The sequence below is a fragment of the Monopterus albus genome, unplaced genomic scaffold (assembly GCF_001952655.1).
Source record: "Monopterus albus unplaced genomic scaffold, M_albus_1.0 scaffold12.1, whole genome shotgun sequence".
Taxonomy (NCBI): domain Eukaryota; kingdom Metazoa; phylum Chordata; class Actinopteri; order Synbranchiformes; family Synbranchidae; genus Monopterus; species Monopterus albus.
In genome coordinates this window covers 3,962,413-3,985,912 of record NW_018127892.1, presented here as the reverse complement: position 1 = coordinate 3,985,912, position 23,500 = coordinate 3,962,413, and the positions used below count along the sequence as shown (strand labels likewise).

Sequence of the window (23,500 nt, the reverse complement as noted above, 5' to 3'; positions counted from 1 at the left end):
CGTCACCTGATATGCCAGCTTCACAGCTGACCGTAGCAGTAGTCAAAACATGGAGAAAATCAATGTGTGTGAGTGTTGATTATGTGGTGTGTATCTAAGAACATACAGGACATTCAGGGACATGTCCGGACATTAAGCCTCGGAAGATATTATGATTAAGATTACGGCTAAACATATCATACAATAGCCACTTTCTATCTAGTTATCCTGGCACATAAACAACCTTGAGTAACTCATGGAAATGAGTAAGCATTTAACAGCCTGAGCTAGACATCCTGTCTACACTAAAGACATTTCTAATACAACAAGTATCTAACCAATTTCTATCTGACTAAAAAATACCTAACACTACTGTCCAACCTTTATTAAAGGTTCTTCAACACAACATCAGTTATATAATATATTCCTGCTCAAATGTAGCCCACTGAATGGACAAGAAGCGAAAGCCTTTTCTGATTTCAGAAGGAAATATTACTGAAGTTTCAGGACTGAAAAACATTCTTGTCTGACAGCATGACCACCCACCTTGGCATTGTCAGATGGTCGCAGCCAGGTGTGGCAGACTCAGGTTGCGTAGAGCAATGTGATTTGATTTGACTGACAGATGAGAGCTGGTGCAAAGTTAAACAAGAAAACCAGTCAAAACCAACATTCAAAATGCTGCCAAATGAATGGAGCCTATCTAGACATACTGTAGAGACAGCTCCATGTATGCCATCCTACCCATGAAAGTGTTATTTGTCTCAGTGGCTTTGCTTACCCCCATTATTTGGAAAAAAATGCCAAAAGAAGGTGCTTTGCATGGCAAAAAGATCCATCCATCCATTAGTAACTGTATTTTAATTACAGATTTGTTCTCAGTAACTTTAACTGATTGTAGTTACGCTTATTTTGTAATTTAATTCCAGTAACAAGTTACATGTATCTAGTTGCTCCACAACACTGACTGTGCTTTGGAAAAATAATTCCACAATACACAAGTTTAAGTGCAAATCAGTTTTTCAGCTGTGTAGCTTACACATACTGTACCTGTAAATGCAGCTCTCCCTCATCACTTGCAATCTGCTTTCTCGTGTGTGATCTTGCTTTTGTGGGTCTATCAGTGACTGCTGGGGATTGAAGCATGTGCTGTGTGCTGGGACTGTCTGTGGCTGTTGTCCTCAGTCTGTGGACTGTGAAGGATGAGAGGAGTTAGTGTAAGACTGGGAGGGATTTAAGTGTCAGCCACAAGGGGCATGATTGATGAAATGCCCTGTGTAATTAAAACAGCACTACCGGTCTCTTTCCATGACCATCATTGGTGGCCTCAGCAAAATCTGATAGGAACAGAGCAGCACAGCCCATTTAAAACCCGCCGACTCCACCACCTTGGGCTCTGGTTTTAAACATATATTGATACCTTTCTGGATGTAGCACGGAAGGTTTTATGATTGCATATATTTCCATACTTGGAGTATGGTAATACTCATTTTTGTTGGCCTTGAAGTCTTGACTTCCCTGAAAGGAAAAGAAAAAACCTCCCCCAGGCTTCCACCTTGAATTGATTTTTAATTAAGTTGATGATGTGAGACCAACAAACTCTCATTAATGGCTGGTTGTGCTCCCTGTGGTCCTAATGTGCTGGGTCTGTATTCGCAATTTCCAAATGATTATTCACTGGTTGATTTAATGTTGCTTCCTTTGAATTCATTTTAAAGCCAGTTCACAGTAGTTTTACATCAACTAAACATGCACAAACACGTTGCCGCAGAGGAACTGAGGAGCAGCTGACGAGGTCAGTCTGACATTCTGCTCTGACCAATTTTTACAGATGGAGCTGCAGGGAACAAAAGACAACATTGTTCATAATCAAAATTCTTTTGCCAAATCTGTGTCTTGTAAACACAGTCTCCCTCCTGACCAGTGTACCACAGTGGAAAGACAAACACCAGAGCATGCACACACAAATGTTCACACACTCAGAGAGTAACTTACAGTATCTCACTATCCTTATAAGGACTTTTAATTGACTACCATTCAGCCTAGCCCCTTATCACATCCTAAACCTGATTTCAACCTTACAGGATAAGTCTTGTGTCATTCAAAAATGTATTACTATAAAGAAAACTGTAAACTTAAAAAAGCAAGTGATTTCTCTAGTGGGTACTGTAGTGTTTTTTAAGCAAGCATTACTCAAACTATAGTTTACAGTGAAATTATTGAAGCCTATTTTTAGCTGTGGATTAACAGCAAATGTTCATTGTAATGGAGGAACATCACATTGTGCACAGATGTGGCTCATGGATGTCTTTTTACCAGTTTTTGGAGAACAAGCAGTCTTAGGCTACACAGGCAGCTAACTTGTTGGTTCTGGTCTGTACATAGACTATTTCCAGGCCTAAGTCACATGTCAATCCCCTAAAAAACTGTTTGTGAATCAGTTTCTTGGACCCCAGAATGGAGGTGTGTCCCCATAACACCACTGAATAATCAGATTTTGATTCTCACAAAGTGATATAAACACACATTTATACACACCAGTGTAAACAGAGGCAAAACAACAAATGTCAGTGATGACTCAAAATCCCAAAGACATTTAAACAGCTACGGTAACTAGTGACGCCCTTCAGCAGCATGAAGTGAGCACCCAGCTTTGTCATTTAGACATATTGGCCCAGGAAGACTAGTAGGGGCACTGTGCATAGAGGAGCAGCATAGCAGTCAGTGGTCTGAGACAGGCCAGGGCAACAACAGAAGGTCAGAAGGCTACCTAGATACACCTGGTGCAAATGATTATCTTGATACCTGTACTGTTTTATGGAGGTCAAGATCCATTCTGTACAAACAAGATGCTCTAAACCTGACTTCTTGTGCATACTATAACCACCAAGGTTTTTTCTATAAATATGGGTAGATAAACACTGAACACTGTTAAATCATTTTGCAGCAGCTTATTTCACAGATCATATCTAAATTGAGCATACTTAACCCAACGTTGTGCTCACAGAAAACAGTCTGTCTAGTAACATGACTAGCACGTTTTTTGAAACAGGAGATTGTGACAGACTTTACATGTTCCTCTGGAGCACTTATGTTATCTCTCCTAACATACTCCAGAGATAATAACATACTCCTCTGGAGTATGTTAGACCCTGAGTTAAACGCCTTGCTCAACACCATCCCATTTGCAGTCTTGCACTGAAAAAGGATCCAGGATATGATGCCAACCAGCAAAGACAGCTTAGATAAGATAATTAGGTCTATGCAAATGCAGATGAATAGTACTTAGAGATGGGCAATTTATCTGCTTGGCCGTTTTCTTAAACATTGTGTCTGCATTAGCTTATCTTAATTAACATGTGATGATACCTTCTAATCCTCCAATAGATGGAGGAAGATCTTCGGGACAATTTGCACATCACTCATTACACAGGTAAGCCTCAGTAATACAATTAAAAGCAGACTAACATTCTGTAGAAAATGTTGGACTTCCACATGCCCTGGAAAGGTCATTTAGAGTAGATGGGAAGGAGACAAAAATGTTTGAAAAACACCATGTAAAATGGTCTTAAATAAGCAGACACACACACACACACACACACACACAATCTCGCACTCTTAGGGGCAATTTAAAATCACCAGTCAACCTAAGCTGTGAACTGTGGGAGGAAGCCAGAGCACCCGGAACCCATGCAGGCACAGGGAGAACATGCAAACTCTGAGTCAGCCCCTGCTGTGAGGCAACAGCGCTAACCACTGCACCACTCTGCCGCCCCACTTAGCGGGATCTTTGTTTTGATTCAGTGTTGCACTGCACTGGCAATCTTTCAGTTTGTACAAATCTTAGTTTCTTGTCATTTTACATTTTTGACTCTTAGAGTAGTCCAAGGAACATAATCCATAGGAAATAGACCAAGACCTAAAGTCTATAGTCATGCTAGCTGGTCAGCATGCTAACATACTCATGACAATGGTAACACTGATGTTTACTATGTTCATCATCTTATTCAACATGCTAACATTTGGTGATTGGCACAAAACACATAGTACAGCTAAGGTCTATGTTACTTCTGCAGGTACGTGTGTCTGGTAGGCCTATCGTAAACAAAAGTACTGGGCAAACTTGAAGATGAAGACCTGATCATGGCACCAGATAAAGAGTTATTACAGTTCAATAATAAACAATAATAATAATAATCTATATGTCAAATTGAGGACTCTTTTCTTAACATCAGAGGCTATGCACTGCCTTGGTTCCTGGAACATGCTTAAAAAAATAGATGTAAATGTGTTCAGACGGTGAAGTCTTCAAGACGCTGCTGTCTGCTTATTGTAAATCCTGGTCAACAAATCAAAAAAAGAAACAAAAGGTTATTGTACAACCAGTGTGTTAAGTAACATCTGAAGTAGTTTTGCAAGTTGTGCTTTTTTTTAGGCAAAAGCTGAACATGACGAGTAATTTTCAATAAAATAAACTTTAATGGCCACAAATACAACCAAAAAATATTTCAGTTCTATAGGTTTATGAAAAAAAAAAATCAACACTTGACTTAAATCATTTTAAGATTACCGAGATGTCAAAGCAACTGTATATACAGTATAAAATATATAATTAAACAAAGGAACATCAATTCAACCAACCAACCAAAACAAACTAAAATCACTACCAAATCAAATACGTTCAGTGAGATAGCTCTCAACTTTTAATGTGCTGTTACAAATGTAACTTTATTTACACCACAGGGTAAACACTGAGCCTGGAGCTCTGAAAGGTAGCTTTAAATTTCCTAGAGAGTTATGTCACTTGACACTATTCCTCGAGCCCTGAGAGGTTTCTTGATCTAATAAAATGCTGTACTTTGTGCTCTCCTTATTCTGAGGATTAAAGAAACACGCACAATTTTTAACAGTATAAAGCTAAAACAAAAAAAAACAAACATTGTGTTCAAGATTTTTTGGCAAAGCTGCAAAGCCATGATATCAATGGGAAAGATTGACAAATAATGTCAAAGCTATGATTTATATTGCTAAGAAAGTATAAATATAGAAATACTGTCTATGTGATTTAATGTGAGTTTTATGATTTAATTCCTGAACTATTTCCCTTTTAATCATTATTAGAGCATTAATGCTGTACATATTTTAAAAGCTACATTCAAGGTTACTTGTTAAGCTGAAGGTTGTTTGTCACGTAGGCGTGTGGCTTTGCAGCTTGACCAGAAAAAATAAAAAAAAACAAACAAAAAACAAACACTGAAGCTTCACAGGAGCCATGAACTATTTTTAACATAAGGAGTTATTATTCATGTATGGTGCTCTTTCAGGATTTACAGTACAACATATTTATAAAATGGAGTTACAGTATGCAATCACTGGCAGAAGAAATACGTTTTTCCCAATAGATTTCAATTTTCGATAGGTCAGATAGAAATCTAATTGTGTTCTATTACAAACTGCTAATGAATGCCCTATTGTCTCTCAGCATTAACAGCAATCATTTCTGGGAATCTGCAACAACACTTAAACATTAAATTACCCCCTACATTAATTACACTAATTAATCTTCCATTCAATGTGATTACACCTATGTTGCTGTGTCTGCATTTGAAGCTCTCTAGAGGCCCAACAGGGGTAACCAAGAAATAATGCTGACATTCAAGTACATTTACTGCACTAGAATTTCAGAAACCATTTACAGGGGAAGTTTGACTAAATACTGATGTATCATAGCCGAGTTGGTAAAATGCTTAGAAAAAAAGTCAGTCCAAATACAAGACTGTTAGAAAACTAAGTAAAATTCCAATTCTTCGTAATTTGAAAATTAGAAACTATGCTACCACTCCTCAAGTCAAGTGCAAATGATCAATGAAAGGCAACAAGAGTAAACGCACAGGAGTAAGAGAACACAGAAGAAACTATTCAAATATGGCTATACTCTGTGGTACCTGCACATCCAGGCAGTGATGTAAAAATAATAATAAAGAATCCCTGCTTAAAAGCTAAAACAAACACAGATAAGATATATACAGTCATGACAGGATAACATATGAGGTAACCCAAACTTCTGTAGCATTTGATTAGCATGTATCTATTAAACAGGGTCTTAGGCCACTGCGTGATATACGACTGGAAAAGGCAGGTGTGGTGAGGAGGACATGGAGTGTGAGGTCAGGAGGAGGTGTGTCTCTGCCTTTGGCTTCCTGCTCTGGCCTTCTGCTTGTCATACTTGACAGAGACAATAAGGAAGACCAACAAGGTGACACCCTGTATCCCCGCCAGGAGGAAGAAATAGTAGTGCAGAGAGCAGTCATTGATATTACCTGGAAGAGAGAAAACCAGAACATTATTATAATAGAACACTATGTTGTTGGCTGAGACTCCAAACAGCAAGTCTGGCAGTTGATGCCTAAAACCTGTGGGCTGCATGGAAAAATGAAAAATGTGGCACTTTGGAGAACAAAAGAATCAGTCATGACATATTCAGAGAGGGACAGCAGGAGGCGTGTGTTTTTTAAAATAACAAAATACTACTCTGTGGCAAAAAATACCAAAGGCAAAGGTAAATGGCCACAGGTTTGCAACCGTGGCAGGTTGCAGTGTTTTTGCTAAACATAAAAGGCAGGTTTTGAAGCGAGCATGGCTGGGAAACAGGAAATAGGATTGGGGGGGTCATTACTTCTCATCTCACCACTGTGAAACCTTCTGAAAGTGAAGATGGTTGACCCCGCACTCCGCCGTTGTTAGAGAAAGGCTGTAATGATGATGGGGGATTGAAGTGTGAGAAATAACAGAGCAATATGGGCCCTCAGCTGTGATCCGAAACAGGGAGTCTTTCATCTGTATTAAAGGACTGTTTGTTTCCTCATGGGAATGGGATGTAATAAAAAGGAGGAAAAAATAAACTGCTTTCACTGTGATTTGCTGGAACTGAAGTATGACTTGTGCAGAGTAGAGAGAGGGAGACACACACACACACACACACACACACACACACACCATGTTCAGACTGACAAAACTAAGGGCACACAGTAAGTTTCAAGCAACACAAAAATGGCCTAATGCCATTTTTTTCCTACTGGTTCTAGAGGATTCAACCAGCAGCTTTTAAACTCCAGGCTCTCACCATTTTAACATTTGCTGCACAGTTGATTACAGCTGCCGTCCTCAATCAGCAACAAAGCTCAAGAGGAAAGCTCTAAACAAATCCTGTTTTCGCCTTGCTAGGGTTTTACATGAAGGGCAAAGCTGACAACAATACAACTGTCTCCACTGCTCAAGTATGGAGACAATTGGATTGGCTTTAGAACAGCTTTTGCCCTCTTGACCATGTCAGGCAGCCCAATTGACTTTGTAGCCGACAGCATAAGATGAGGCTGTTTACTACTTGGACAAGGAGACATTTTGGGGTAATCTGGTTGCTGAGAAGTACCTTACACTCACCCAAAGGAGCATTTTAAATTATGTTTAAGAACCAGTTTTGGTTTATGTAACAGTCCCCATCTAAAGGCACAATTTCACCAGGGAACAGAGATATCTATAGTTTACATTATCATCAAATGAGTAAATATGAAGCCCTAGAGCAATCGTCTGTCTTCTAAGAAACCCCCCAATAGCTTCTCCATGTGGCGCTGTAAACACTGAATAAAGAACCAGAGAAAGACAAGCAGGCTTGATCTGAATTAGATATGGGGGCAATTCTCAATTCAAGTTCTGCCTATTCACATACAGAGGTGTGTGCAGTGCATGTGTACATTAGCCAAGTCCAATTACATCTCTCGATATAAAATTAACAGCCACCTGGGTCAAGACGGTGCTTATGGACTAAAGCAGACCCTTTTTTTTTTTTTTTTTGCTAGTTTACTGAATTATGGTAGAATGTGTTCAAGCAAAGCATAAGCTTGTGTACATAAAATGTCAAGGACATAAATTAATGAAGAATTCCAAGGTGCAGCAAGAAACATTCAATCGGCAAGCTTAAAATTCTGTCCCAAGCCAGGTGAGAGCTAAAAATTACCCCAAAAAAGCAGCGCTCGAATAGCTGAAGAATTCAGAGATCATGTTACTACATCAGCAAACTGCCCTTTGTAAAGAGGAATGATGTGTGTACATGCAGTCCAAACTAAAGGCTATGTTTTAATTGCACTGGTGCAAAGCAGAAGGTCTTGGGTGCATGGACCATATCCAAAGACATGCTAGTGTATTTTGGTTCATATACGAGCAGCAGGGCAAACCACAAAAGGGCTATACAGCGATATATAGCAGACTGGAGGGTGTGGTGATGAATAAATACGCTCTCAGCCAGTCACATCACTAGTTCACAGTCCTGAAACAGCTGCGCCAATCACAGTGATGCCAAACAACAGCTCAAAAAAACGGAAAGACGCTCCTCCAGGAAATCAGATGTCTGGATGGTGTCTAGTGATGTGAATGCACAGCATACTACCACTCCACAGCCATGCAGCCAGAAGCAGGCGCAGGAGCTTTAACAGTTAATTTGTACGATGATGATAAAAAAAAATAAAAAAAAGTTTGGTGCAACAGTTTATATGATCATATCAGTCATAATTCTCCTCTTACACATAGTAAATGATTATAATGGATTTTTAAATGTGACAAAGCAGCACTTACTTCATAATGTCTAATGTAACATGGCTCCACATGGTAAGTATATGCCTAAATTGGAGGGCAACAGACCTTTTCTACAGCAGCCATTTTGACTTGTTACAGCAGGAAAAGTGCAGGTGAAACAAATTTTGTTAACGAGTGCCCCAATTTCAGTTACACCTGTGCTTTTCCTGGTAGGACATGCCAAGATGTCTGCTGTGAAACACGTCTGTAGATAGTGTAAAACTCACTCACCGTGTTATATAATTCAGCTCTAAGCCCCATTAAACATTACTTTCAATGACTGTTTTCTGGCTGGCAAGTGTTTGGTTAAAATTATTTTTTCATGTTTTAAACTTTAACACAAATTTCAAGGTCAGGAACATACCAAACATTTGGAACTGGTTGTTGCTGAGTTTGAGTGTGCAGGCATTGTAGCGGTGTATATGGTGATGTTTAGCAGGTAGCAAATAATGTTTACCATGCTCATCGCCTTCATTTAGCATGTTAACATTTTATGCTCTGGTAATTTTCTAATCTTTTCCTAGAAGGTTTTCTGAAAAGAACTAATTTGGTTTTACTTACAGAAAACTATACTTTTACGGTAAGTAAACACCCAGTATCAAACCCAACTGATTATTTTATCATTTTTGGTTTCTATTATGGAAAACTTACTCTGTATTTAACTGACTGCTTTGCACCAACTACAACTTGGATTTGGTTACTCTGCAATTAATCAGAACTAATAAATTGAAAGAAATCTTTTAGCAGTTATTAATACCATGTTAAATCAAACATTTCCTCCTAGAAACCTTGAAAATCCTAGTCAGACCAATAAAACAAAGAATTACCAAATTCTGATTGGATAGTAGAGTGAGGATACCTGAGATCATTGTTCTTAGAAGTTTTTTACTAAAAGTATACGAGGATTCATTTGTTTTCAGATTTACCATGAAGTTGAAATCAGTGGGTGTGTAGGTCTGACTGACAGAAGAACCATGACCGATGTGCTTCATTTGTTACATTATGTTCTGCATGTTATTTCCCCATTCGAGCTGTATCATGACAACACATTTTAAGTCTCTCTACTGCCACTTCCTTTCACTCACATGTGAAGAGCACCCTGAGCAACCTGGTAGGATGTGTGCTACATAGCTGCAACATCCACAGCTAGAGTTCAACCATGCTTTGAGCAGTTTATCCCATTCTTCCTGACGGAGTCTCTCAAGCTCCATTAGACTGGATGGGAAGCATTTGTGAACACACATGTGCTATGGGGTTTGAGGCTTTGGTCGAGCCACACGTCACTGCACTTTGGAGCAGGTTTTCTTTGGGGACCTCTCTGTATTTGCCTCCGTTCATCCTTCATTCAATTCTAACCAGTGTCCCTGTCCCTGCTACTGAGATTAACCCCCATAGCGTGATAATGCCACCACCATGCTTCACTGTGGGGATGGTGTTCACCAGACAGTGTTTGGAGTTCAGTCTGAATGGTTCAGTTTCCCTCTCATCAAAAAATAGTCTTCCTCACATGTCATCTGGTAAACTTCAAGCAGGCTGTCATACGCCTTTTACTCAAAGTGGCTTCAGTCTTGCCACTCTACCGTAAAGGCCTGACTGATGGAGAGTTGCCGAGATGGTCGCCCTTCTGGCAGGCTCTCACATCTCTGCAGAGGACACCTCCCTGACTAAGGCCCCTCTTGCTCTCAGACTGGCCTGACAGCCGACTCTGAGAAGAGTCCTGGTTGTTCTTCCATTTCACACTTACTGAGGCCACTGCGCTCCTGGGAACAGTCAAAGCTTTAGAAATAGTTTTATACTCTTGCCCTGATCTGTGCCTCGCCACAATGTTATTGCAGAGCTCACACATGAGAGTCCTTGCACTTAATAGCTTGGCTTTTGTCCGGTCAGGCAGTGTGAAATGTGGGACAGGTGTGTGCCTTTCTAAAATAAGTCCAGTCCATTCAGTTTGCCACAGGTGGGTTTCAGTCAAGCACTAGAAACACCTCAGTTAAGATTAAAGCAAACAAGATGCACCTGATTGCATTTTGGAGTGTCACAGCAAGGGTCTGAACACATCTGGAAATTTCAATCTTTTTTAGATTTAATCTCTTACATGTTTAATACATTTGCAAAAAATTCTTAAAAACATCTTGCCTGATGGATTATTGAATATAGATTTATAGAATAAAATATATGCATACAGTAATCTGTAAACCTTACTAAAGGAGACAATATAACATCAGCAGGTGTGATTAAAACATGCTAGTGTTTTACACCAAAGGCCATCTCACTGATATTAGAGGTGGCTGTGTTACAGTGCATTATCAGGGAACATTCATGTTCTTGCACACGAGTTAACAAGGTGTCCTTTGCTACTGATTAAAGAGTAGGCTTTTCTCATTTGAAACAAGTGATCCTCGTGCTTTGTATGATTAAGTCAAGCAGATCACACTGTGTAATGTCACTATGTGTGTTGTAAATATAGATAATCCGCCCACTCTGTGTTATGCACGTTCTTATGGATAATTAGAAATACAGGGAAATAAAGCAACAACAGTACGACAGGATGCATCAAGAGCGAGCGATTCTTCGTCAGTGCTCAGTGCTCTGTGCACTAGACCGTCTCTACATCTTGAAAACGCTGATTTACAAAGAGAAAGCTAGCTGATGACTATGAAGTTCTGCCAGAGCATTAATAAAGTGAGTGACAAATGGAAAACTTGATAAGCACTTTAACCTGTTGCAGTTGTTACTTATTTTGATGTCATCTTAATCTGGTCCAAGGCTTAAACTGTGAAAAACAGATCAAAAACCAAAGCAGGGTTTGAATAATTCATAAAATGCAAAACAATGTGCTTGACAGCAGAGAATGTAACGAGGGAGTTGTATTTTCCACTGATAATTCACTTTAACAGATAACCAAAAGTCAGCTGCCACAGTCTTAATTAGCAGAGCATTACCACTTATAAGGAAGGAATATGGCCACAAATTGTGTCCATGGAAGACATATGTATGAAACACATCTATATCCAGAACATTTAGTAAAATATGATCTGTAACAGATGCAGGATTTACAGCAACATATTCAGCACTCTGTGTTTGCTTTTGGGCAGGTACTAAATGTCAGCACAAGGCACATAACAAATCCTGACATTTTTACTCGTTTAAAGAAACGCCCTAACTTATTCTGACAGATGACTGGATCTCAACGTTTGCTCTAGGTTTCAAAACTTCTCAACTACCAACCAAGGAATGAAAAAGGAGATTGGCAAAAATGCAACATCCAGTTTTTCCTTTTTTTAAACAGGCCTGAAAATTTTGCTAGGTTTCAGTTTTCTAAGGGTTCTTGCTCTAATTTCATTATGCATTAAATGAGGCTCTACCTCATCCATGCAGCCTCCACTCCCCCCCCAGGGCCCTATTTGGCTGCTAAGCACTTCTAAAAAATATGGAAGGCTAATTACAGCAGCAAAAGATGAAACAAAGACTTTCTGTAAAAACATTAATGTAGCCCATAAATATTTGACAGCTATTTTAAAGGCAAATTCTTAGTGAGGGAGCGACTAGTGCAAACCAATCAGAAAGAAGAATTCTGGACCACGTATTGTTGTTGTTACACAGTGAATGTGTCTCAGGGAGTGCATCCTTCGAAGGACATGGTCTACAAGGCATGGCCTTCATAGCCATTGTAGATCACAAAGGCTGAACCATGAACCGAACTGATATGAGACAGTCTGGTCTACAGATAATTTCCTTTTTACGTTACCAACTGTTCCTGCTCTTACCGTTGCATTATGAAGCGCTGCTCTTGTCGCCTAGCAACCTTGACAGCTGCTCTGCTCTCTGCCATAGTGGATGAAGAAGGAGAGTGACAACATCTCCATTGACTCTATAAGGACCATTTTTTACAGTATTGGCAGATCATGAGAATGCTAGTTCCAAACATTAGCAGCATCACCATAGTTTTCCATCGATTTAGCTGATAGCTTCTAAAGTAAGAAGCTGAAATCCATAGCAATAACTTTATTTAGTTTAAGTTAGAGATGCATCAAAACATTTATACATGCTTTACAACCTTTTCTGACTGTCTCTCAAATATTGGGTCACTTTAGTAATTAGCTACCTAGCTAAATTAGCTATCTGCAACAACAGAATTAGTTTGCAAGGTTGTACAAATCATTAGAAATAGCAATTGCTGATAAATCCAGCTGTTTCTACAGAAAACAAAGGATCTTAATCACATTTGGAACTATATGAAGCTATGAGTCATGTGACCTGCTGCAATTTTTGACCTCTTAATGTCGCAACTCTTCTATCTTAATAGCTCTGCTCTCTGACAGCATACAAAGAATCTTGTGCCTTCGTTGCTTGCTGAAAGGATGGATTGATTTCTCAGCCGCATTCAAAGGAGCCTTAGAAATGGGACAAGCTTGTTGCAAAGCTGTGGCAGTATTGGTCTTCAAATGCAGCCTCTCTCACCCTCTGAATTGAGACGCAGCTAATCTGTCTCTGGGATTTCCACGTGAACTCAGAGGTCCTATTTTACAACTGAGTTATTAAGTGACAAGATTGTGAATATACCGAATGCCCTAACAGAAGGGGTCAGCCATGTAATATCTGAGTGATATAAACATGTGGGACAATTTACCTGTGAGGGGGTTAAAGCAGTGCATGTGAGTCCAAATTAAATGGGTCAATATCAATTTAACATTTGAAAATGGATCAATTGATGCAGAACCTCATTGCAGTGACCCAACAGTTTAATGCTTCAGTGAATTCAATGACATCGTCTGCCTGAGACTGAAATCAGTGAGGGAATCAATGCATGTTTGTTTCAGCTATAAATAGTTATTTTCTGCAGCTCCCCTGTGGCTTGTAAAAAGTTTTGTAAATGCGCAAAACATGCTAACTATTTTTTATGTGATGTGATATATTTTTTAACTGACATGTCTAATACAAGCACCAAATATTAGATTTTAAAATGCAGCCATTTCAAACAAAATAAAGGTTCAAAGATAAATTTGCTCCATCTGACATTAAAAGCTTCCATTAAAACACTGACATTTAACTGAGTGTGATCCAACACATCACGAGCAGGATGTGCGAATGTCAGCTCACTAAATGTCTGGACATGTCACAGACATCTGATATAAGATCATTCAGAACTTGAACACTGGTCAAAGAAAAGGCCATTTCCTGTCATGTGACCATAGCGGCTCATAAAAACTATTCACTTTGAGTGAATGATACTCTTACAAAGGTGGAAGAAAGTCAATGCAACAAAAGACATTTTCTGGAATCAAAAACCTCCTCCTGTGTAAAGGTTAATACCAGGGAAGACAGCAAAGTCTGATCTTTGATTGGCTTGGCTTATGAGGGTAAAATGGCTTCATGCTGTCTTCGACAGGAAAGGATGAGATGGTATTATGCCAATCCTATTATAATACCAAATAAAAGAGTGTGATGGATGACGACTCCACCAGATGTAACCGGAGGGGGATGTGATGAGCAGAGGGATTTGAAGATTCAGTAATTTCAACACGTAAGCTCACTGTGTTTTAGTTAAGTCTGAGAACTGATGTGGCTGAAATACTGTAAAACCATGTTAATCGCTGCTCTGCAGATTGCTGCCATGAGCTTTCAATCACACATGTGGACATTCACTCCCACATGTTAAAAGTCAGTCATTCACTTATGGACACTTTTAAAAAAGAATTACATAACACGAGTATGCCTGACATAAGAGGGATCTGTCACGAGTTGCTTTTACAGTTTTCTTTTTTTAAAACACCAACAGAAAAAGCCCATCACCATTTCTCAAAGTTCAAATTGACAGTTTTTTGTTTTGTCCAACCAGCTGTTCAAAAGCTACTGAGTTTAAGAACACAGAAGACCAAAAAACCCCAGAAACAGTTCACATTGAAAAGTGATAATTAAGCACTAATCAAACAGATTAATCAAGACTGATACATTTTCTGGTGATCGATTAGTCGATTGTCTGACTAATAGTTTTAGTTCTAGCCCATTTCAAATGAAGAATTCTGGCCTAATCTAAAACACCTATTCTCACAAAACGTGTGCACAGTTAAAGGTGAATCTGCCTCTTCCACCTCCCATTAGTTGCCTGTTAATACTGCAATTTTAACTGACATGGAGACACATGAATGTTTGTAATGGTCTTGCTGACACTCTCTAGAGATACCTATTACCACAAATCATCGCATGCTCACAGTTCAACACAAGAATAGTCAGATAAAATCCTAATAGCCTGCTGAATAAGCAACTACTCATAATGGTTTAGGGCTATGGACTGTGGGTGTCCCCGTGATTTTCCCTTCTGCTTAGAAGAATTTGAGCCTTGACGTTATTCAGTTCCCAAAACAGCTGGGAACATAAATACATAATGAAGGACAGACTCAATTGATTCTATGCGAGACTTTTCCTATGCTGACAAACATTACTTTATGCAGAGCAGGGGAAGATGGTGCTACAGTATGACACAGGGCACATGAAGCTACAGTATGACGCAGGAGAGCATCCACCAGTCTGGTGCCATTCAAGTAGCGCTATCTCCATGTAACGCTCCAGGGACCGCTTTACTTAAGAGGAGTCGGGCTATGTAATCAGAACCCCAGCCTGTGATTAATGTTGCTCATCTGTCTTCATGCCCGCACAGCCCAGTACGACTCAGCACAGCTCATCCAAGATGCTGTTTACTGCACAACGTTTTGCCCGCAGCCATGGAAATAAGTTGAATCCATTTCACCTAGACAGCCATGAGATGTGTGAGAAGCCAACATCCAACAAACTATAAAAACAACCACAAAAACTTACTGCATGATTCCTGACTGTACTTAATGCTTAAGCTTCATGCCATGTCTTTTATCGGTGGCCAGGAGGATGTTTTGTTCCATTTCTGCAGTTCACCTTTCAAATTACTCATTTTGGAAAGCAAAAACAAGTCTTACAGGCAATCCAGTTCTAGTTTAACTGTCCTTCAAATGAAGCAAGGCTGAGCAAAGGATAGATTTATGATGCATGCCAAGCGTCTTCCAGTGCTAACATCATCAAAAGAACCTCTCTACCTGTCGGCACACTGTATTAATGAGCTATTAGGTGTTCGTGGGTAAACAATTTATAGTGTTGGCTTATTTACCGCATGCTCAGGGAAAAGTGCATCTGGGCTGGGAGCCTCCTCTCGCTAGGGAGCCGATCCATCTGCCGCCACCACCATTCCATTCACTCTACCACTTGGACAGATTTACACAAACCTTTTGTCATTATTCTGATATGTCTATCTATTATGGGAAACGCTCTTGAAACAAGAGAGCTGCTCCGGGTGTTGCTCCTCCATCTGTGTCTAATTTACAGTTTCTTTAAGTGGATTTTAAATGGGCATGAGTAACTGACATTCTTATGGGATGTCCCTGGAAAATAGATTTCTGTATTCTGAATCTGTACCAACAATTCTTTTACCATACATGCACAGTGTCAATAGAGCACTCCACATGCACTGAGCATCCAACAGCAAACTTGACGACCTGCTCAATTCAGGTGGTTTGTGGACAGCCCTGAGAACACTCTATGAGTAAAGATTAATCACTTGTGTGCTAAAGAGAGTTCAAAAACAACAGCTTCATTCATTCAATTCAAACCTGGACAAGGCCAATCTGGTGGAAGCCTCCCGTTAAATGGCTGCAGGGTCAGTAACACAAGCTGGAACTGCAGAGCCATTAGGTGAATTGTTTGTTTCTGAGCAATGTCAGAACACAAACTGTACAAAGCCTAATGTACAACTGCACAAGTCTAATAATATTCATTCATGGCTCCTTACTCAGGATAATTCGAGTGTTGTTATGGAACTGATACAGACTGATGATTGAGCAAATAAAAGAACATGGTAAGCTTCAAAACTGCAATAATTGATTTTATCTAGCAGCAGAAGTGAGCTACGGTATGATAGGTCAAATTTGTTAACATACCATCATGGCAACAGTCATGGCAGTTTCCCCATACCCCTGGTAAAAAATATCTGGCTCTTTAGTGGTTAAATGCTCTGCAGTGTTCACCAGTTATTATAAAAAGAGAAATTACAGATGCCTGATGGCATGCAGCATTGAGAGAACATGAGTGTAATATCCTACTGCATCTCTTACCAAAGTCTTTGTGGGATGACATCCAGCCAATCTCCTTGAGGGAGACGAGAGCTAACAAACCGTAGCCTACGAAGGAGCCAACCCCAGAGAAAAAAAAGAAGAGCCCCATGATGGCACTCTGCATGGACTTGGGGGCTGCAGAATAGGCAAACTCCAGACCTGCAACAAAGAGAGCAAATGTGCGGTCATAAATTTGTGGAATTAGCAGCCGTATTACCATGCTATTTACATATATGCTTTGTCTGAACATGCACTATTACATTGTCTGCACTAGTAGAACAAACAATGCCCGTCTTTCTGCATGTATATAACATGATGGGTTTTCTTGCCAGTAGCTGACTTCCTTTTAGCACTTTGTATACAAAACCATAAGACTTCCTTAGTAAATGCATAGCTGCCTTTTTCCCCATGGTGCTATTGTTGGGTATCTATTCTACTTGGTACTGGTCTCAAGATTTCTAGAAAACACATCATTTAGTATGTACTGTGTCATGAAAGACAGAAAAGGATGGAAAAAAATGGGCAGGGGACCAAAGAGAAAGAGAAATGAAGAGGGCAAACCCATAAAATCTGTGTCTTTTGCCTGCCTGCAAGCTGACATTGATAATTTCATGGCACCTCAAACATGTGATTTTTCAAATGAGGCCCTATAGCTACATCTGTCAGGAGAGATTAGGGAGCTGCAGTTAAATATGCTTGCCTTTTAAGACATTCCTGGTAGAGGGGGACTGCACAAATTAATATGATGAACAGTTTACATACAGATACCAGCACTGGTTATGCAAAAAGAAATTAGATAAGAGCATGGCAAACATAAAGTTATTGAGTGGAAAACAATTTACAGTTTCTTTAAGTGGATTTTAAATGGGCATGAGTAACTGACATTCTTATGGGATGTCCCTGGAAAATAGATTTCTGTATTCTGAATCTGTACCAACAATTCTTTTACCATACATGCACAGTGTCAATAGAGCACTCCACATGCACTGAGCATCCAACAGCAAACTTGACGACCTGCTCAATTCAGGTGGTTTGTGGACAGCCCTGAGAACACTCTATGAGTAAAGATTAATCACTTGTGTGCTAAAGAGAGTTCAAAAACAACAGCTTCATTCATTCAATTCAAACCTGGACAAGGCCAATCTGGTGGAAGCCTCCCGTTAAATGGCTGCAGGGTCAGTAACACAAGCTGGAACTGCAGAGCCATTAGGTGAATTGTTTGTTTCTGAGCAATGTCAGAACACAAACTGTACAAAGCCTAATGTACAACTGCACAAGTCTAATAATATTCATTCATGGCTCCTTACTCAGGATAATTCGAGTGTTGTTATGGAACTGATACAGACTGATGATTGAGCAAATAAAAGAACATGGTAAGCTTCAAAACTGCAATAATTGATTTTATCTAGCAGCAGAAGTGAGCTACGGTATGATAGGTCAAATTTGTTAACATACCATCATGGCAACAGTCATGGCAGTTTCCCCATACCCCTGGTAAAAAATATCTGGCTCTTTAGTGGTTAAATGCTCTGCAGTGTTCACCAGTTATTATAAAAAGAGAAATTACAGATGCCTGATGGCATGCAGCATTGAGAGAACATGAGTGTAATATCCTACTGCATCTCTTACCAAAGTCTTTGTGGGATGACATCCAGCCAATCTCCTTGAGGGAGACGAGAGCTAACAAACCGTAGCCTACGAAGGAGCCAACCCCAGAGAAAAAAAAGAAGAGCCCCATGATGGCACTCTGCATGGACTTGGGGGCTGCAGAATAGGCAAACTCCAGACCTGCAACAAAGAGAGCAAATGTGCGGTCATAAATTTGTGGAATTAGCAGCCGTATTACCATGCTATTTACATATATGCTTTGTCTGAACATGCACTATTACATTGTCTGCACTAGTAGAACAAACAATGCCCGTCTTTCTGCATGTATATAACATGATGGGTTTTCTTGCCAGTAGCTGACTTCCTTTTAGCACTTTGTATACAAAACCATAAGACTTCCTTAGTAAATGCATAGCTGCCTTTTTCCCCATGGTGCTATTGTTGGGTATCTATTCTACTTGGTACTGGTCTCAAGATTTCTAGAAAACACATCATTTAGTATGTACTGTGTCATGAAAGACAGAAAAGGATGGAAAAAAATGGGCAGGGGACCAAAGAGAAAGAGAAATGAAGAGGGCAAACCCATAAAATCTGTGTCTTTTGCCTGCCTGCAAGCTGACATTGATAATTTCATGGCACCTCAAACATGTGATTTTTCAAATGAGGCCCTATAGCTACATCTGTCAGGAGAGATTAGGGAGCTGCAGTTAAATATGCTTGCCTTTTAAGACATTCCTGGTAGAGGGGGACTGCACAAATTAATATGATGAACAGTTTACATACAGATACCAGCACTGGTTATGCAAAAAGAAATTAGATAAGAGCATGGCAAACATAAAGTTATTGAGTGGAAAACATGAATGACCTTTCCAGACGTTCACAACAATACATTTGTTTATATCATCAAGTTAACCTTCTGATAGCAACAAACACTGGTCAATAGCCATATCACAGGGGAATGCAAAGGTTGGTGAGGGTTCTCAGATACAGCTCTGCACAGCAACAGGAACAGTACAGTCCAACACTACCATTTTGTTAAACACAGCTCTTGTCTGTCTGACAACAATAACTCAAGATACTGTACAACTGAAGCGACAGCCGCTGCTTTCACCATAAACAGCTTGACCTTTCTCAACCAAAAAGCAGAATTATTGAGGAGAAGAAAAAAAAAGGGTGGAATTCAAAATGTATACAATTCTTACTTCCCAAGGCCTTTGTCGAAGGTGGTGATTTTTCTTTCCTAAAAATATTAATGTTTGACATTTTCAAGAGTGTAGTACATAATTAAAAATACCGAAGAGAATCACTTTGCTAAGTTTATGCATATTCTTATTGCCTGAAAGCAGAAACATTTGGGTATATGTGTAAAGAATTACCCATCATCCTACAAGACTGGGGATTGCAGTGAGGAAGTTTGATGGCACTGAAGGTTTTAAACTGATTTATTCAAACAGAAGAAGTCTGAGGGGAAATATTCCTCTATACCAGACATATGTCACAATTCTGTCAGCCAATTTTCCTTGAAATAAGCCCAGTGGGATCTTATGGTAGAAAAGAAGAGAGAAAGTTTATTTTAAGGACCCCTATAGATTTGTTATGTCTGGATTTGCCATTCATAGGTACCCTGAGAGTTTTATGTGAATTCTACTCTTTTATTGAGGCCTTATGGAATTCTGTTCAAAGGCTGTACTGTACAATACCCTTATTAAACAAATTTTAGTATCCATGGATTTTAAACTAAAAGATGAAAAATATTGATTCCTACAAAAACCCAGCAGTGACTGGATCAGCTAAATAAACCTTTCACTGTGGTGACAAAAAGTCTTAAATATTAATGGTTCAATCTTCACTCTTGAGACACAAATAAAACAAGGGTTATATAGAGGAGCCGACAACAACATGACCCGTAGTATTTGACGAATGACTCAATCATAGCTTGAGGCCTTAACAAACTCGAAACGCTAAGATAATTGAGGCCTGAAGCCATGGTCATGACTGTACAGGAAAACAAATAAAGAAAAAATCTATAGAGACAGAGAGACACCAAACAAATAAGCAAAATACAACACAGATTTCTGTTGTGCATGGCAGAGTATAGACAGTGTAGGACAAAAAGGCCCACAGCTGCCACAGTGAAATGCTCTATCACATCCAGTGCATTTCTCACAAACACAAATGCCCCTCTTTTAATAAAGGAGAATATTGTAACTGTTGTTTTCATTCTTGTCTCAGTTTTTGTGACCACAATTTGATATAGCATTAGAGCAATTTCTCACTTTGTCACAATATTGTGTTACTGTGGCAATGCTTCTCTTTTAATGAAATGGTGCTTCCTCTTTAGGTCAGGGCTCACAAGAAATGAGAGCCAGCTTCTTACCGAGAACTTCTCAGTTGCTACCCTGAATGTATCAAAAAGAAGTTTGCAGCTGTCAGTTCCAGCATGAACCGTTCAGACCTGCTTTGATTCAGTGCTTTCCTTTTTAATCATTTTCAGGAAAAGAACAGGGAATCCATTTCTCTGGGGAAAGCAAGCACAGCTAAATCTCCAGTGAAGGATTATGGGTGGCCTCATATTGATGAGAATGTATCTTGGAATGATATTTACTGGTATGAATTGTCTGAGCAGTAACACAACTCTGAATTCAAAACCGGCCTAGGGAAGCGTTCACAAAGCTTGGCAGTATGAAAAGTTGGTCCAAGTGCTGCAATTCTAGACAAAAAACTCGCAAAGAAAATAAATGCTATTCATAAAGAATGTGCACCATGTAAGATAAACAGTAGGTATAGTACACAACATAATGAATAGAAAGGAGGGTTAATACAAAGCTTAGGACTTTAATAACACTTCAATTACCCAAGTCACACTCATTCCTAGTGCTGTCTAGTCATGCAGATAGTTTTGCATTATTATGCCATGGTTTTGAGATATCTGTCTTTAGAGCTTTGCCTGCCACCCTTATATCCCAGTGGAGATTAATCAGATTTTGTTTGTGCTCTACACAGAGATTTGTCAACCTGCAGAATTTTTCATACCCTTTATACTATGAACGCAATATATCTGGTTGCATTAGACCATTGCGGGCAATGCTGCAAATCAATGAGCCTGACCACCTTATGGAAATACTGCAGACTAGAAGAGTTGTGCATCAACGTGATGAAGTGCTTCGATTAGTCAGGTATTTAATTCACTAGATCCAGATCAGAAGCTGCCATTCACAGCTTGCTATAGTACCAGTTTTATTTGCAGTTCAAGTGTCATTAAAATGTTGGGGGGAAAAAAAAAAGCTAGTAAGTGGACACCGAGTTTTAGTTTTACCTTTATATACCACATGAAAATGTGTTTAACTTGCCAATGTTTGGTATAAGTTTCTTCAGCACAACCTCACATGTTCACTCAGATCAGGTGAGTAACCATGGAGATGGAAAATTTAAGTTATGATGTTAATTATATTGTGAAATTGACTGCACCCCCAGGTTTACAGCATAAAGTGGAGATCTTTGGTGTATTTATCTATCTTAGTATCTACTGTATCTGTTTGGACAACAAGCAGAGGAAGAGTACTAATGTGAATCTGGTCACAGGCTGGATCAAAGGCACAACTCTAATCATCATTTCAATTATAAATGGTTATTTTATCCACACCTTATTTATAAAATGTCCCATTACTGAATAATATCTTGCAGTGCTGTGAGAAAATCAGAATAATCAATTATCGATCGACATCTTGGGTTATTTACTCTGGACTACAACCCACAAACACATTAAGCTGGTGCAGTCTGGCAATGGATCACACAAACTGTTCAAAAAGGGTTTACACATTAGTCTTCATTGCATTCTGCTTAGGAGAATGGGCACTGCGGCTTTTAGCTCGCATTTCATTCAGAGCAGCTCAGTGTGAGGATGACAGAGGATACTGTATTTTGCTGTTAGTCTGAGTCATCATGTCTACCTGACCGCAGTGCCAAATGAGACCTTCTAATAGCTGCAAATTCCACTGGAGATGTTAAACAACTATACCTGCAATGCTGGCAAAGATTTCGCTGATTCCTATTAGCACATACTGAGGGACTTGCCACCATATGGGTAGATCTGCTGCGTAGTAGATAGCGTTGCCAAGCACCTGGTCAATGGTACCAAAAGATTTGACGATTTCCAAACGTTTGGTTTCCAAAATACCTGAGGGAATAGAAACAGAAAACACTCAACATGCTTTATCTGTGAGTTGGAGAAAGAAAAAACATGGACAAACTGCAAAAAACTACACACACATATTATATATACATAGTTTTGTTGTTTTATCAAGGTTCTAATTATATTATAACCACTGTATATATCTATCTGAAAGTTCCATCTAAACTGTGTACACACACACACACACACGTATTTTCCTAAAGCACATTCCTTTTTCTTGTTTGCACAGTCTTTTTCTTTTCTTGTTCTCTCAGTCTTGTCTTGTTTACTCATTGCCTTACAGAAAAACATTGTACATGCACACAGAGTCAGTGTACTGGAGTCAAAGTCCATGTGTTCCGCACACCTGGCAAATAAAGCTGATTCTGGTCATTTACATTTATTTCTTAGTCTCTTTATTAAGATATAACTAGAAAATACAGGAGATATATACGTATATATTTAAATTTTAAAATTATTTGTCAACCTTGAAGTTCATGACACCAACAAACACAGCCAGAGCTGGAGGATTCAGTGACAGTCCTTTAAAGATTTAGCTAGTTGTACCCTATGTCTTCATTAAGATCACTTCTGCATGCATCCATATTGTGGCCATTAGTAACGGAACAGTGCAGACAGTTCAATAATAAGAGCAAAGTAGTTTTCATCAACTGCTGCCTGCTTCCTTAAAGCTTTTTTCAACAGCTATTATCACGTAACCAGTGGCTATTTCCAGATAACTCCCAGAGATGGCATCCTATCATAACTACAGTTAATGCTGCATTTGAGAAGAGTAGTAGAAGCCTTGTAATCCAGCTATCCTGTAATACCAGCCGCCCACCTCAAGCAGTGTGGCCAATGGGCTGCCCAGGGCAAGCCTCACACTGTAAACACGCATCCAAACATTACTAAACATGACACATTAGACAACCGTTTGTGATCCCTGGCAACTCTGCTGCAGCTAAATCTCTAAAAATGA

General features: G+C 39.4%; 1 protein-coding gene across 4 annotated transcripts in view; it reads right to left on the bottom strand.

The window, feature by feature from the left end:
- Positions 1–4,810: 4,810 nt before the first annotated feature.
- slc15a4 (solute carrier family 15 member 4) overlaps positions 4,811–23,500 on the bottom strand; it is a 28,627-nt gene continuing 9,937 nt past the window's right edge. For 3 of the 4 annotated variants that reach the window (XM_020590661.1, XM_020590658.1, XM_020590659.1), the window contains 3 exons: positions 22,369–22,527; positions 18,372–18,530; positions 4,811–6,299 (listed from right to left, as the gene is read on the bottom strand). In XM_020590661.1, coding sequence (XP_020446317.1) covers positions 6,148–6,299; positions 18,372–18,530; positions 22,369–22,527 — 470 coding nt within the window. In that variant the 3' untranslated portion in view covers positions 4,811–6,147. Of the gene's footprint in view, positions 6,300–11,354; positions 11,378–18,371; positions 18,531–22,368; positions 22,528–23,500 lie in introns of those variants that run through there. The other variant, XM_020590662.1, reaches the window with a different exon arrangement.